We start from the raw sequence: 14,018 nt of genomic DNA on the forward strand, positions 1-14,018 counted from the left end.
GCTTTTTAATTAAATATGGGGAGTCAGAATGTGTCCCTATTTAATCTAAATTCTATCAGGATATATCTAAAGGTACCTTCTCCCCTGGGTTTAGTCTCGGGGTGAGAAAAAGAATTTTTAAAATATTCTCTGCTTTGTAACAGCTGAGAGGGGGGCCAGTGTCTGGAATGCATTCAACGTCTGTCTGCACCTGTTTGCCTTGTGCTCGAAATCCTGGTGGAGACTGACTTGACACTTCCCCAAACTCTGCCAGCTCTGGCAATCCCTATTCTCGTTCAGAAACTGCGGTGTGTCCCCGTTTGAGCAGCTCAAACTCTTCCTGAGTCCAGAGCCACCCCCTGGAAGCGGCATTCCCTGGAGGAAAAGGCAGTCAGCGCATTTGCTTGCCCCTCACTGCCCGCACACCGCACAGGGCCGCGCGCGCAGCCGCACGGATCCCGTTCCAGATGAGAGCGGATCAACGAGCAAATGGCCCTGCAAGGGATGCAAACAGTTTGTCCCACATCGTTCTGAAAAATGAAACCCATCAGTAACACCGCCATGCAGTAGTTTTTTAGACCCTTGAGAGATATTGCTCAGTAGCGTTTCCTGAATCAGTTACATTCTCACAGATGCCCCCAAGTTTATCTTTTCAGAGCCCTTAAGCACTTTCCGTGGGCTCTGTGGTCACACAAATTCAGGTTTGTCCGATGGATAATCTCATTTACATTAGCTTTCTCACTTTATATCACCTTTTCAGTGCTTCCCAGTGCCTTTTGCGACCATAAAAGTTTGCTCATGAGAACACAGTAAGAATCAGGATGACCCCTCCATGCATATTTAAAACCCATAAAGTCCTAATCGTTGTGTCTTGGATTTTTTTCAGCACTTAGTGCCTTTTAGAAGTAATGCTGTTATTTCTAAATGGTTGAATTCACAATATGGAAACTGCATTATTGCTTGTGATGATCATGTTTCCAGTTCAGCCACGATGTAAACCTATCTACAGCAATACATTAGATCAGAGTCAAATATTGTTTAGAACATTGTGTGGGATATTTTTTCCCTTTGGTATTTGACTTTTTAAGCAGGGAGGTCTGTGAGAGACTCAATCTGTGGTCCTGAGAAAACAAATCCCTGTTTTCCTAAGTTTCAAGCGAATTCATTATGGCTCTATGACTCATGTGGCTTTAGTGGCCTTACTGGTTTATTTATTAGAGTGCCAAGAGGCAATTTATCTTGTTTACTTAGCTCTCTAGTCACATATTTCAGACTTTTAAATAAGATTCTGTTGTTTTAAAATTCCTACTTTTTTTAAGGGTTATTAAATAATGGAACCTCCTGTGACATTCCATTACTCCAATTTCATACATTGCAATGTTACAACAGCATCCAACTCTAAAGGATCACAGCCTAGGCCAATGTAGCCTTTTCACATTAAAGATTATGGCAATCTACAGGTACTATCAAAATACACGCAGTGAGTGGCAACAACCCCTAAATCTGAGGGACAGGTTTTAGTGTAGACTCACTAAGACCTTCGAGACGTGAGAACAGACTTGCAAATTGTACTGTCAGGATCAAAAGTTTTGATCGTGGGACACCTCTACTGAAAATCTGGAACTGGAATCAAGCATTTTATTGATTTACACGCTCCTCAGCAGCAGGATGGCAGATCATCAGACAAAACTGCATAAATCCTGCCTTTCTCATGAGTAGAGCACACCTAAGCCCAGCCAGACAAGCAATCCCACAGAGCATTTCCATCCTCCTGTAAAATTCCTCACCAACTCCCACTTACCTTGAAACTTTTATTGCCAAGTCGAGTGGCTCATTTTGCCTCCCAGCTTTACCTGTTGCAAATTAGATGTGATCACGTGGTTATTTTACAGGGTTGAAGTGTCTCAATAATTCAGATCTATTTTGGCTTCTTCAGAGTATCCTAATACGTATAAAGTTGTAAAAACATGGGAAATTCATGCCTGCACTGCTTAGAATTTAGGCAACTCTAATCTGCCATTATAGTGATTCTCTTCCACTAGAAAAAAATCAGCAAAGTATGTATGTGAACGATAATATTGCCCTAACATATCCTAAAAATTACTGATGAGGATGAAAAAAAAAAAGGCCCAGATTTTTAGTCTATCAAGGGCCTTCAAATAAGCTTTGTTGGTTTTCTTTCTTCTTTAGAACCTTGTCCTGTTTCAGTGCACAGGCTCAGGATTTTCTCAGTCTTTTCAGCCATCAAGGATCACTTTATTTGAAAACAGTGAAGCTCCTTTCAAAAAAATGAAAACAACAAAACCCAAACAAGAACACCAAAATATTTAAAGTGCACAAGAGTTTTCCAAAACGAACCAGCTCAGATGCTTAGAGAACCCATTTAGTTACTTACAGTGAAAATTAAAATATTAAAAACATTCCAATACCAATTTCGGTGCAGAAGCTTCGAAAAGCATCTTGTTTTTTACTGAATAAAATGCTGACAGAATAAAATCCAACAAGAAATCAAACTTGCAACAATTTAAACGTCACACAGGGCAGAACCTCAGGTAGCTTTTAGAAATGCTCAGTCGAATGGATTTTCTGGGTTGCTTTTTAGTCAGAGAAACTTGGGTGTAGGATGGAGCTGCAAAGGAAACTGAATTGATGAAAATTTCCTAAGGGTCTACTCTAAGACTCCTGTTTTGGGAAAGCTCTCATCATAAGGAGATTAATTTAGGTAAACATTTCATCCACAGGCATTTAGAGAACACGGATGATTGTCACACTTTTCAGTAAATATTGGAATAAGGACAACGAGCTAAAGCACTTTTGCAACGGTTTAGTACAGCAAACAGTCCTTCTGGAAGGTTTCCTCAGATATACAACTCAGCCAGGTCTTTAATATGGTGCAAACTACTGGAAATTAGGATAAATGAATGGAAACTGGAGCTTGCAGCAAGCAGGAGTCTTGGACGAGGCTCACTTTGTTACCTACTCTGCGTGAGGCTGCAGGGGTTAGGAAAAGCATTCCTTGCCTCTGGCAAGCTCAAACAGCTCCGAGAGCAGTTCCTGTGGGCTGGAAACATGGCAAAATCTGGTTCTTGGCAGCCCTCACACGATCCTGAGATGGGCACAAAAAAGGGATGGGGCAGAACGAGAAACATCACATCAGTTAAGCCTCACAAAAAATTGCAATGTGGCCAAATTGCTTGATGTTGGCACAAGATAGTATTTTGCCCTCCTTTAATTTTCTTCTATACTTCCTTCCTAATCTGTTTCTGCTCCTTTTTAGTCCTTATTGCAAGGCAGAAGCCTTGCTGAAATAAACAGGGGAAAATGTGGAGAGGGGAAGAAAAAAAGTCCAAGGGCTGAAATAAGCTGGATTTGGTTGCTGCGACTCACACAAGCCCTAAAATAAGTTCAATCCATTCCAGAATCAGCTGTAGGAGACTAAACTTGCAGGGTTTGTTACCCCAAACTATACATAAATTAGCTTCTTGAGAAATCTCTTAAACTCAAAAGTTAAGCTGCATATTCATACATTTGGAAACCTTTCCCCCGTGACACAGAGGAATTATGTATGCAGTCCATGAAATCCACTGGAAGCGTCTTGTAGTTCCAGAAAGTGTTATGGTCTGATGAATAAATAAATATGCAGTTTCTTTAATCTATGCACCAACACTCAGTGAATACTGAAGCATCTCAAGGAGGCAGCAGGTATTACAGATGTCAAACTTTCCCTGTGACAAAACCCAGCCTTACTGTTCTGAAATAACTGAACAGAATCATAGATTTGAAAATCCGTTCTCTGTTTTGTTGATGAGAACTGCTATGTACTTTTCACCAGCTGACAATGCAATTCAGGCCTCAGTCTCTCATTGAGAATCTGTCTTAAAAGGGGAGAGGGAAAAAAAGCAGGCTGATAATACACAAATCATACTTGCTGTCTTTTAGCTGAACTTACCAAACACTTCCTAGTAGGTATTTTTTGGTTGCTTTTTAAACTAACGGCCAGTTATTCAGATTTATTTTTTTTTCAAGTGTGACTTCTTCATCCTCCAATTTTAAAAGCAACAACAAACCCCCAAAGGGTCAAAATAATTTGAGAGCTGTAATAACTAACACATTTCTCGTCATATGAGGGTGTCCAAAGGGTGGCAATCTCTAGTGATAAATGAGATAGAGTGAAAATAAGGGCTCTGGGTGTTTAACCAGAGATTTCACACGGTCCTCCTTTGCCAAAGGGACTCTTTTTGTGAAGCAGAATTCCTTGGTGACAATGAGACTGTGCTTAGTTCCACAAATTGAAAATTAATCATCACAATGAAGTCTCAGAGCCAGCCCCGTTCCTTGGCACATTCAGTCACCTCTGGGATTACACAACCACACTCACTGCTGCAAGTGTGAGAATTTCTCCTTCCTTTCTTCCTTTCCATCAGTGAAGCCAAACCAGAATATAATTCCTTTTACCACATGAAGAAGCTGATCTTTGCCAATTTGAGCAGTCTGATCAATTATATGCTTAGCACATAATCACACATCTGTCCCATGGAAGGACAAGACAGCCACTCACAAACCCATCGGAAGTAAAGACAATGAACTAAGGTGAGAATATCCTACAGTGATGCTCAGAGGTTTATCAAAGGTTAAAAAGAGAGAAAATACAAAATCTAGTGTTAGACATCCAGAAGTGATATAGCCACAGTCAGCGTGATCAGCAGGGCAATCAGAGTTTAAAGAAGAAAAAACAAAAATGGAAAGGAAAGGCATCCAAAAGAAAGAGAAAAGTTTGGAGTAAGACAGGCAGCACACAGCTGCACTGATATTTTTCTTTTATTTTTGTTGGAGGGCAAGTTTACAAGTCAAAAAAAAAGTCTTGTTCATCACTCATTAGCACTGTACCTCTAACCTAGCAGATGATGTTACTCCCTTTTTGAATGCTGAAGTGAAATGCCTGTAGTCACACAATTAGAAGAATCACTTTGCATTCTCAGCCCAAAGCAGCTTTTGAGTTTGTTTGGTTTTTTCTGGTATTTTCAGAAAGCTCAGAGCTTGTGCTTTCAACAGATATTGGATGGAATGGAATTTGTATTAAGACAACCAACCTTCTGTTGTGATCAACAGCAGCACTCCCATTTACTCCGACCAGGGCGAGAGCAGTCACCTGGACTCCTTGTACTGCTCTCAAATCTGTATTTTTAGAGTAACAGTCTGAAGATTTAGCACAAGATGTTCTTTCACTAGCTGTAAAAGGACACTGGCACCGGCAGGAAAGAGCAGCTCGTGTTGAGAGCTCACAGGAGGTGACACAAGCTCCTTACCTGCTAGTCCTGACAGCATCCATTCCCATCAACTGTTCCAGCCCCAGTTCCACAAATGGAAGTGGATAGATGGGTTTGGAGTGTTAGCTCGAAGAGAAAGGGAAATAATTACCCAGTGGTTTTAAGGTTAGTTTTCTCAAAGCATCAACACCATCTGCAGCAGCCTGTCCATTGATGCATCTGGTGTACAGAGGTTGCTTTCTAAGGTTCAGAAAACTTGAGTTGCATCCTTCCCTCCTTAAATGACCACTGGGGTCAGTCAGCAGTCAAGTATATTGAGCAGAGAAACATGAGGTGAGTGACACATTCCAGCACTAAACCATCCTTTGTGGCAGGTCCTGCCCAGCCCTTCAGCACCTCCCCACCCTCCCTTCCATTACCGAATGAACACCGGGTTCTAGGATGCAATTTATTTAAAAACATTTATTTTAGGCAAAATTAAACAGACATTTGAGATTACATAGAAATACATTTTCCAACTGGATCACATAAAAATTAAAAATGCGCTGTTGTGTTGATTAAAGTATTTCTTTTTTTTTTTTTTTTTTGTATGGATTGACCAGGTATGTAAGGTTTAACCATGCCATTTGCAGTCAACTATCATAAAAATCAGTAACGAAAAAGGTTCCTTAAAATGTGCAAACATTATCTTAGTGTTACCATTGATAATAAATGACCACTAAATAGATGCTTATTATGTAAAGCTTTTTAAAGTACAATAAAAATACAAATTCTATTTGTTAAAAAAGGCCATTGTTATGGCTACTAAACATCCTCATTATACAAATTCCAAAATACTATATGACAAACAAAATTATAAAGACTTTTCTTTATGAAACATATACTATTCTATCCATTAGTGATTTTATATATATTTTATATATATATATATATTTCTATATAATACTCTATATGAATGATGACCACAGAATAAGAGAGAGGAAGACTAATGTAATGTAAGACATTAAGGCCCCCATTCAGCAAGCTACTTGAGCACGTGTCAAACTCAGCAAAGGAATAATCAATCCCATCCATTTCAGGGAACTCCAAAAAGGTACATGCAAAAGTAGCTTGTTGAAACAGGCATAACAATACACATGTGATGACAAAGTTGCAAAATGTGGGTTTGGTGTAAACTGTAATCCTTAAGGACAAAACCAGAAGAAACATAAAAAAAGATCTCATGGAAAAAAAAACCATCAGGAAACAATCTGAAAATTCTTTTTTTTTTTTTTTTAGTTCCACATTTATATGTCTTGAGGGGAAAACATTAGAGGTTTTAAAGTTTTTTAATTGAACTAACGATAATAATTTTCTGAGACAGGTTTAAGAGGGAATTTTATTGCTTATGCTAAAGATGAATGAAGAGTGTGCATAGATAGGTCAGCACTCAACTCACCAGCAGCTGAAAATTTCGGTGTGCAGGTGTTTCTGTAACATGAACAACCAGCGGGGATGAAGAACTTACTAACTTACACTGAATTCTTTGCAGCCAGCTTCAAAATTACAGACATGTAACATAAAAGCAGATAGTGGAAAAAAACAACAGAGCCTGACTGTAAACACTCAGGTGTCAAAAGCAATTAGAGAATCGAACCCAGTGCCTGCTTATGTACAAAAATCACATAAACTCCTAAGAAAATGCAACACCATAATCTTCCTTTTAAGGTTATGGTTGCCATGTAATGGATTCCAAATTCCATACTTTAAATTCAGCTATAAAATATCAAATCAAGGGGCAGTTACTTTGTCCGTCCTGCAATTCAGCAGCTCTTCTAGGCTCGTTAAGCGCTAATTAGCAGACTAGCAATTTGTTAGGTTCTAAAACATGAATTAAGGAGCCAAACTCCGGATTTCATAAACTAATAACAACATATATACAGCACAGCAACCACACACAGTAATGGAAATCAGGGACGCTGCATCCAGATTCACCTTTGAAGCGAATAATAATGGTCAGTATTTTATGCCTTTTCACTGCAAATTGAACTTTTTGGAGCAGATATTAATAATTTCACCGCTTGAATGTTAAATAATGCCTTAAAAGCGTAATTTCAAAATGCTGCCAGGTGAAGTGTTATGTAAAAAATCATGCCTGCACGTTTGCCAGGAGAGAGAGGTACGTGTGACCTTTCTGAAGAACTCTCCCAAGCTAAGAGTCATAAAGCGTAATAAACTCGGGCCAAAGTGCAAGAGAAAGAAAACACCACAGCGTAATTTAATTCATAATAATTCATAAACAAATACAACTTTTTACATTTGTACAGGGAAAGGCTGGAAGGAGGTCGGATTTTTACAGGAGCAAGCCTCACAAGGGTTTAAAATGTCGAAAAAAGCAATTTTTTTGGCACATGGATAGCATCTGTGAGTGCGTGTTCAGGAACAGAAAAAAACCCACCGCGTAGGAATTTCACATTTACTTTCTTGGCATCAGCACCTGCTGTCTAGTGGGTCAAGACAAAATACTGTGCCTTCAAGAGTTAATCCCATTTTGAACCCCTCCTGCAATAAGATAAGACAATAGTTAGTAAACAGGAAAGCGAGTTCTGGAGGATTACTCTCTCTTTTTAAAAAACATCTAGATTTGAACCTATCACTGGGCAGACAAACTGCAAGGATACTTCAGACTGAATCCACAAACATTTGTATTATTTGGTTGGCCAATTTTTAATAAGTCTTAGTGGTTAACTTACAAAACATATGTGTCACACGACAAAATAAACACAATATGTATATAAAATGAAGAAATTACTATAGATTAACAATATTGAATAGTCACAGACTGAGAGAAAAACAAACAAGCTTGACTTTGCACTGTGTTGTTACTGAGCAAAATTCAACGTTATTTACACGCAGGAAAGATTAGGGCTGTATGAGCAAAGATTTTACTACACTTTAGAAATACAAGACATAGTCATTGTTATTAATCCCAGGTGTCTCCTACATTTAGTAACACCTTATCTTAAGAGCAGCCCAACAGAAAGTGCTCTACCAAATGTCAGAGGTTGGTTTGGAAACACTCCCCGTGCAGTTAAATTGGTAGGTGTTTAATGCCCACTGCCATCTGAGCTTCGTGAAAAAGGCAAATAAAATCACGCTTGCTCTACTGCAAATGAACAAACTACACGATTTAAAGGCATGTAATTGGGTGAAATAAAATAAAATGGCCTTTGGAAAGTGCAGTGAATGTCTTTAAAAGTTCAGACCGAAATTCCTCTTTTTGCTCACTTAGTTTTATTAGCAGAAACACTCAAAAGGTTATAGGCTAAATGCTACCACCTCCTCTATTGCAAAGAAATTAATTTTACAAGTACCTTTTTTTTGTATGCTTTGTTAAGTGTCTGGCTTTCAAAAGGTACTTAGTTTGCACCAGTTCTAAAGCAACAACTGCATTTTTAACACAGGAAAAGTGCTCCTGTTCTCATTTCCCTTTTTCTTTTAAAATAACTGAATAATTGTGGCTTGACCTTCAAGAGAAAAATCACCCCAGCTGTGCTACCCTGTTTGTTCCACCTGGGTGAGATGGTGCTGCTGCCAAGGCTCATTGGTGTATTTGACTTTTTATATATATTTTTGGGGTTTTTTTTTGTTGTTGTTGTTCTGTATCTTTTCAAAGGACTAAAAGGAAGAACATTGGGTGCAGAAGATGTTTCAAGCAAATGGTAGCTAAAATTCCAAGTCGAACACATCCTGTTATAAACAGACATTGTTCATTTACCCAAAGGGTTCCAATTACTGATGTAACTGCAGTCAAAGGAGGACTGCTCACACAGAAGGAGAATTCAGAGAACGTGCCCTACAGCCTAATCTGTTCAGTTGTAAATCCCACAGTTAAAATGTGCCTGAAGTGCAGAACTTTGGAAGTATCTAAAGGCTGCTTCCAGTTTTGAGGCTGTAAAAGGGATAGTTGTTGCTTAAACCCGAGGATGGTTGATCATCTGCAACAGCAGAACAGACATTGGTTTAACAGACCATCCAGAGACCCTTCACCTTGCATGTGCAACTTCCCTCCAGCCACTTCCCCCCACCCCCATTTACTCCTCCTACTCCTCTTTTAAGCTGTGACATTTTGCATTTAAAGCAATCCCATTTTCACATCTTTGCAGCGAGATAAATGTTAAGCCATTAAGAGACTGCTGCTCTTTCTGTACCATAATTATTGAGAAAGCTTTTAAACTTTATTATCGTAATGAACTACTGTCTGGTCTAAAAGAAGCCAGTGCTGTGGTTGCCAGGTGCTGTCACCAGTTGCATTCACAGGTCTCATGAATATTTAAGTACAGGTCAAGTGTGTAGGAGTATAAACCAAGGAAAGTTGTATTGCAATCCTCTAAAGGGAAAAAAAAAAGTGATAAAAATATTTCCATCCAGCAGACTCCTTGGCCAAGTGATTGCAATCAAATTTGCAAAGACCAGGAAAGCACAGACTTCAGATCTCCCACACTCATCACCATTCCTAATCCCTCAGGTTTTGCAAAATAACTCCAGATTCTTAGATAGTTTTTGGAATCTCCAAAAGTATCCTTTGGCAAATACATGATAGAATTTAAATAAATAAATAAATAGATAAATCCAATCAGCTGTAGTCAAGCAAGCCATGGGAAGACAAGGCTTTAAAGAATAGATTCTCCTGTACATCCAGAGTGGAATTGTGATTAATGCAGATAAGAGAGTCAGAATCCTATGCTGTAATTCTCCCAGCAGTGCAGAACACTGAGTGCTACATGTGTTTTCAGGACTACAGGTTATATCTATACATCTGAGCTGCACAGGTCTCTCTGGTTTATGGCTCCTACTTGAAGCTGATGTATGATCATTAAAGTAGCCACCAGACAGCCAATGCCTACTTTCAACTCAGCATTCACAGCTGTAACAATAAGGAAGTCAGTTGGAATGACCAAGCAGATTATAAATTATGATTCATTTTTTTTCCTAAAAAACTCCACTAATTTGTTAGGTAGATTTTTTAAAATTATATATATAATAAACTTTTGGTAATCATGTTTTTATATATATATATGTATATAAAATGTATCACTAATTTTAATACAAAGCATTTCAATTATTTTGCCTTGTGAAATTCACACTTCAGCTTCTAATAATATTTGTTCCTAACGTAACACTGCCCATTCATTAAAAACCACGCATCCTATGGCTTCCTGTACTTTAAAGGTTCAGGAAAAAGAAACTCCTGTTGGGTCAGGAACTTCTATTTGGTCAGAAGAATTTGTCCATCTGCTGATTTTGACACTGTCACCCCATGGTGACAAGTAAGTGACAGTGTCAAGTAAGTTTTTTTTTTTTACTTTAAAGGTAATTTAACAGAAGGACTGAACATGTTAGTTAGTCCCATAAGTAACAGTATTGTACTAAAGGAAATGATTAGTCCCTTAAAGAGAGGAACAAAGGTTACTTTCACTAGAAAAAGCAACCCAAACACCAATCCATCTTCCAGAATTCCCTTATTTTTTTTTTATTGGTGTCAATGATAAGAAGACCTGAAGCTATTCTGGTTAAAACCAGTAAATAATAAAAGGCAAAGAAGTGCCATTTTATCAGCCTGATAAATTTGCCTAAGTCAATCTTATGGCTCTGAGGTTAACTCACTTATCACTGCACAGTGGAGTCACTCTATGAGCTCAAGTCAGCACAAACCCAGTGAAGCAATGATAAATTTACATATCTCTGAGAGGATTATTTAGAGGGCTGAGCATAACTTATTTCAAATGGAAAGATGTCAAGCCTACTGACTGCTTTGGGACATGTAGGAAGAATGGCTTGCACCTCCTGGAAGCTTTATGATCTTAACTACCTTGGGGTTTTAATGAATTATAGCAGCTGCTGCTGGTATGATTCATGGTCCAAGGAAATTTCTCCTCACTGCAAGATTTCTGGGAAAATAGACATTCATTTTATTAATGTCTGGATACAGTCAAAACAAAGATGAAAATATGCTTCAGTATAAGGGTGCAGGGAAACAGGAGGTTGGATAGTCATCAGAGAGAGGCCTGAGCTGTAAAAGTCACATCTCAGCACATGTTTGAGTTTTGAGCTCTCCAACAAGATCAACAGGGGTTGGACTGAGAAATGGAATAGAAAGCTAAAATGTGAAATTTGGATCCCCATTGAAGCTTAAAAATAAAAGTGTTTGTCCAGGAGCTGGAGAACTTCATCTGATATCTCATTAAGTTCAGAATACTGGACGCAAAGAAAAAGCACCCACTCCTTAAGAGTTTATTATCCAGTGCCTCTTCTGTGCTGTGCTTTCCTCTCCCAACTTCCTTACAGATCACCTTCCAACACGAGGGTGAGCCAGGACAGCTTTTCTGCTCCCTGGGGCACGTTTGCTGAGGCACCTCCTGTCCCTCTGCTCCACAAACAGGGGCAGAGTCTGGGCTGAGCTGCTCCTACGAGGTTGGTGGCAGGGCAGCCTGCCTGCCATCCCCAGTGCAGGATGAGCTGTATTTAACACCCTCCCGGAATAAGTTTATACTTGGATCTCTTATAGGTGTCTGTAAACAACCTACTTTTATATATCTGATGGAAAACATCATTACTGACACTCAAGCTGCGCTTTTGTGACGTGAAGAAAACAAGTTCCTTCACTTTGCATTTCAGAGAAGAAAACATGCCCACGTTTTTGTTTCATCTTTCTTAATGTTGGATTTCCCAGAGCACACTAAATTTTCTGTGTTTTTACCTTTTGCAGAGCCCACTTCACCTTCCTTCTCACAGGCTGGGTATCTAACAACTGTTGAGTCTCGTTGTAAAGCTTTAAATAATTCTTTCCAAATAAAAATACCTTTGCAAATATGACTGTACTGGCACAACAATCCATGTATCAAAGGTTTGGCTTAAACCATTTCACTAATGACAATTTGATGATGATTTCATTAGCACACAAGAAAACAAACAGCAACAAAAATGAAACCTTAGCATTAGCACCTGATAAGACCATCTAAAGAAAAATACAATCAGCTGTCCCCTACCTTAAAAATTGTAGGCAGCCTAAAATGAAAATGACCCTGACTTAAGAGGTTTATATATAAAACATAAATCTTAAAAGCTTTTGTATATAAACACATACACACAAAAACTAAAAACACAGGACAAACACATGCACGTTTCAATTGTAAATGCTTTAAATACCATTATTAAAATATGATATACCAACCATCGCTGACGCTGCGCAGCCAGGAGAGCACAAGAAGATAAAAGAGACATTAGGAAAAAACATGTTTCAATCTGTATTTTGCACCAGCCACACAGTAAAATAACTGCCCACAGCCTTTGCTTTGGCCAAAGTTGGAATATTCTACTGTTCCATTCCCTGATGCTTTATGAGGTGACAGCACTTTGCAACATTATAGGCTAACAACTCAAAACTTTGTCACAACACTACCTGTAGCAGGAACTCTTAGTATGTGACATTTAAATATTGACATAGGATTATTCCTAGGGCTTGGTAACAACATTATAACACTCACAAAACACAAGCATTTTTATTGGAATTGCAAAGAAGCCAGTTTTGGCTTTTAGCTGCTCCTTGAGATTATATGGGGCAGAGTACAGGGGACCAAGAAGCTAAATTTCTTACTTCACACTGAGTGGAGTTTGTCAGTGGCACCATTCTAAACTGACAAGGAAAAGAAAATTTCACAATGAACAGGAATTGAAAAAATTTACTCAGGAAATTAAATGGTATTTAAGCCATTTTGAGATGCTTCTGCTGCTCTCTAGGCAAAAGGCAGGAACAAAAGGAGCCCAAGGGCCTAGTGCTTTGGGACTTTGTGGGCTCCTGAGACACAAGAGGGTTGGAAACCCTGGGAACACATTCTGCTAAGGATCCAGGGTCCTAGAAATTCAAGTTCCCATTATTTTCAGTGTTCCCTTTTGCCAGCAGGCTGCCTGAAAAAGAATAAAGATAAGCAAGCTGGCCAGGAACTAGGAGTTTGGAAAGTCTGACTGACAAGTGTGATGTATTCCAAAAACTCGAGGGCGCTCTCCAAGAATTGTTTCAAAATTGGGTCAATAACTGAGTGGATCCTGTTGAGTGTTTCAGAATCAACAAACATGTCCTGATAAAAACACCACAATTTCAGAACTTTTGAATCAATTCTCCAAAGTTTCATTGCCCCAGAGTGCCACACAGCTGCTTTAAAACACAGAAGGCAGCCGAAAATTGTCCCGTCCCCATAAGCACGTATGTTTGCCTGTGCCAGTGCTATGAAAAACCTAGCTGATGCCACTGAGGGAAGGAGGAGGGTACAGTGGGATGGTGATGGTTGCTGGAGCTGAAGAGTAACAAGATCAGAGGCTTTTGGATCAGCTCTGTTTTTCAGCTTGCTCACTCCCCTCCCAGGGAGTGGTTCCCAAACCATTTTGATGAAAGCCTCCATTATTAGTACCAGGTAAGACTCCTGAGGCAAATCCCAACTCCAGCTCCAAGGCCAGGAGATATACTTACAAAAGGAATTGTCAGAAACAGGGCGTTTTTTTCTGTGCATTTGGGTGGACAGTCTAGAACACATTTTCAGAATACTGTAAACATGTATTTCAAGAACAGGCTCCCAGCCATTGAAAACTGCATAACTCGGTAGTTACCTGCATCTCATCTAGTTTGGACTGAATGTCTGGAGGGAAATCTCCTGCTCCACAGCTAAAAGGGTCAAAAGGTTCTGCTCCAAAAAGGTCTCTCTCTGGAACAACAGAAAAGTGAGTCACCGAGGGCAG

The 14,018-nt window shown here is 39.2% G+C and overlaps 1 protein-coding gene across 7 annotated transcripts in view; it reads right to left on the minus strand.

The window, feature by feature from the left end:
* Positions 1-5,811: 5,811 nt before the first annotated feature.
* GULP1 (GULP PTB domain containing engulfment adaptor 1) overlaps positions 5,812-14,018 on the minus strand; it is a 132,258-nt gene continuing 124,051 nt past the window's right edge. For 3 of the 7 annotated variants that reach the window (XM_050339821.1, XM_050339817.1, XM_050339818.1), the window contains 3 exons: positions 13,890-13,984; positions 12,435-12,470; positions 5,812-7,787 (listed from right to left, as the gene is read on the minus strand). In XM_050339821.1, the coding sequence (XP_050195778.1) occupies positions 7,716-7,787; positions 12,435-12,470; positions 13,890-13,984 (203 nt within the window). In that variant the 3' untranslated portion in view covers positions 5,812-7,715. The remainder of the gene's footprint in view (positions 7,788-12,434; positions 12,471-13,889; positions 13,985-14,018) is intronic. The other 4 variants (XM_050339820.1, XM_050339823.1, XM_050339819.1 and 1 more) reach the window with 2 other exon arrangements.

Source organism: Myiozetetes cayanensis, unplaced genomic scaffold (genome assembly GCF_022539395.1).
Source record: "Myiozetetes cayanensis isolate MyiCay16 unplaced genomic scaffold, myiCay2020 scf9, whole genome shotgun sequence".
Classification (NCBI taxonomy): domain Eukaryota; kingdom Metazoa; phylum Chordata; class Aves; order Passeriformes; family Tyrannidae; genus Myiozetetes; species Myiozetetes cayanensis.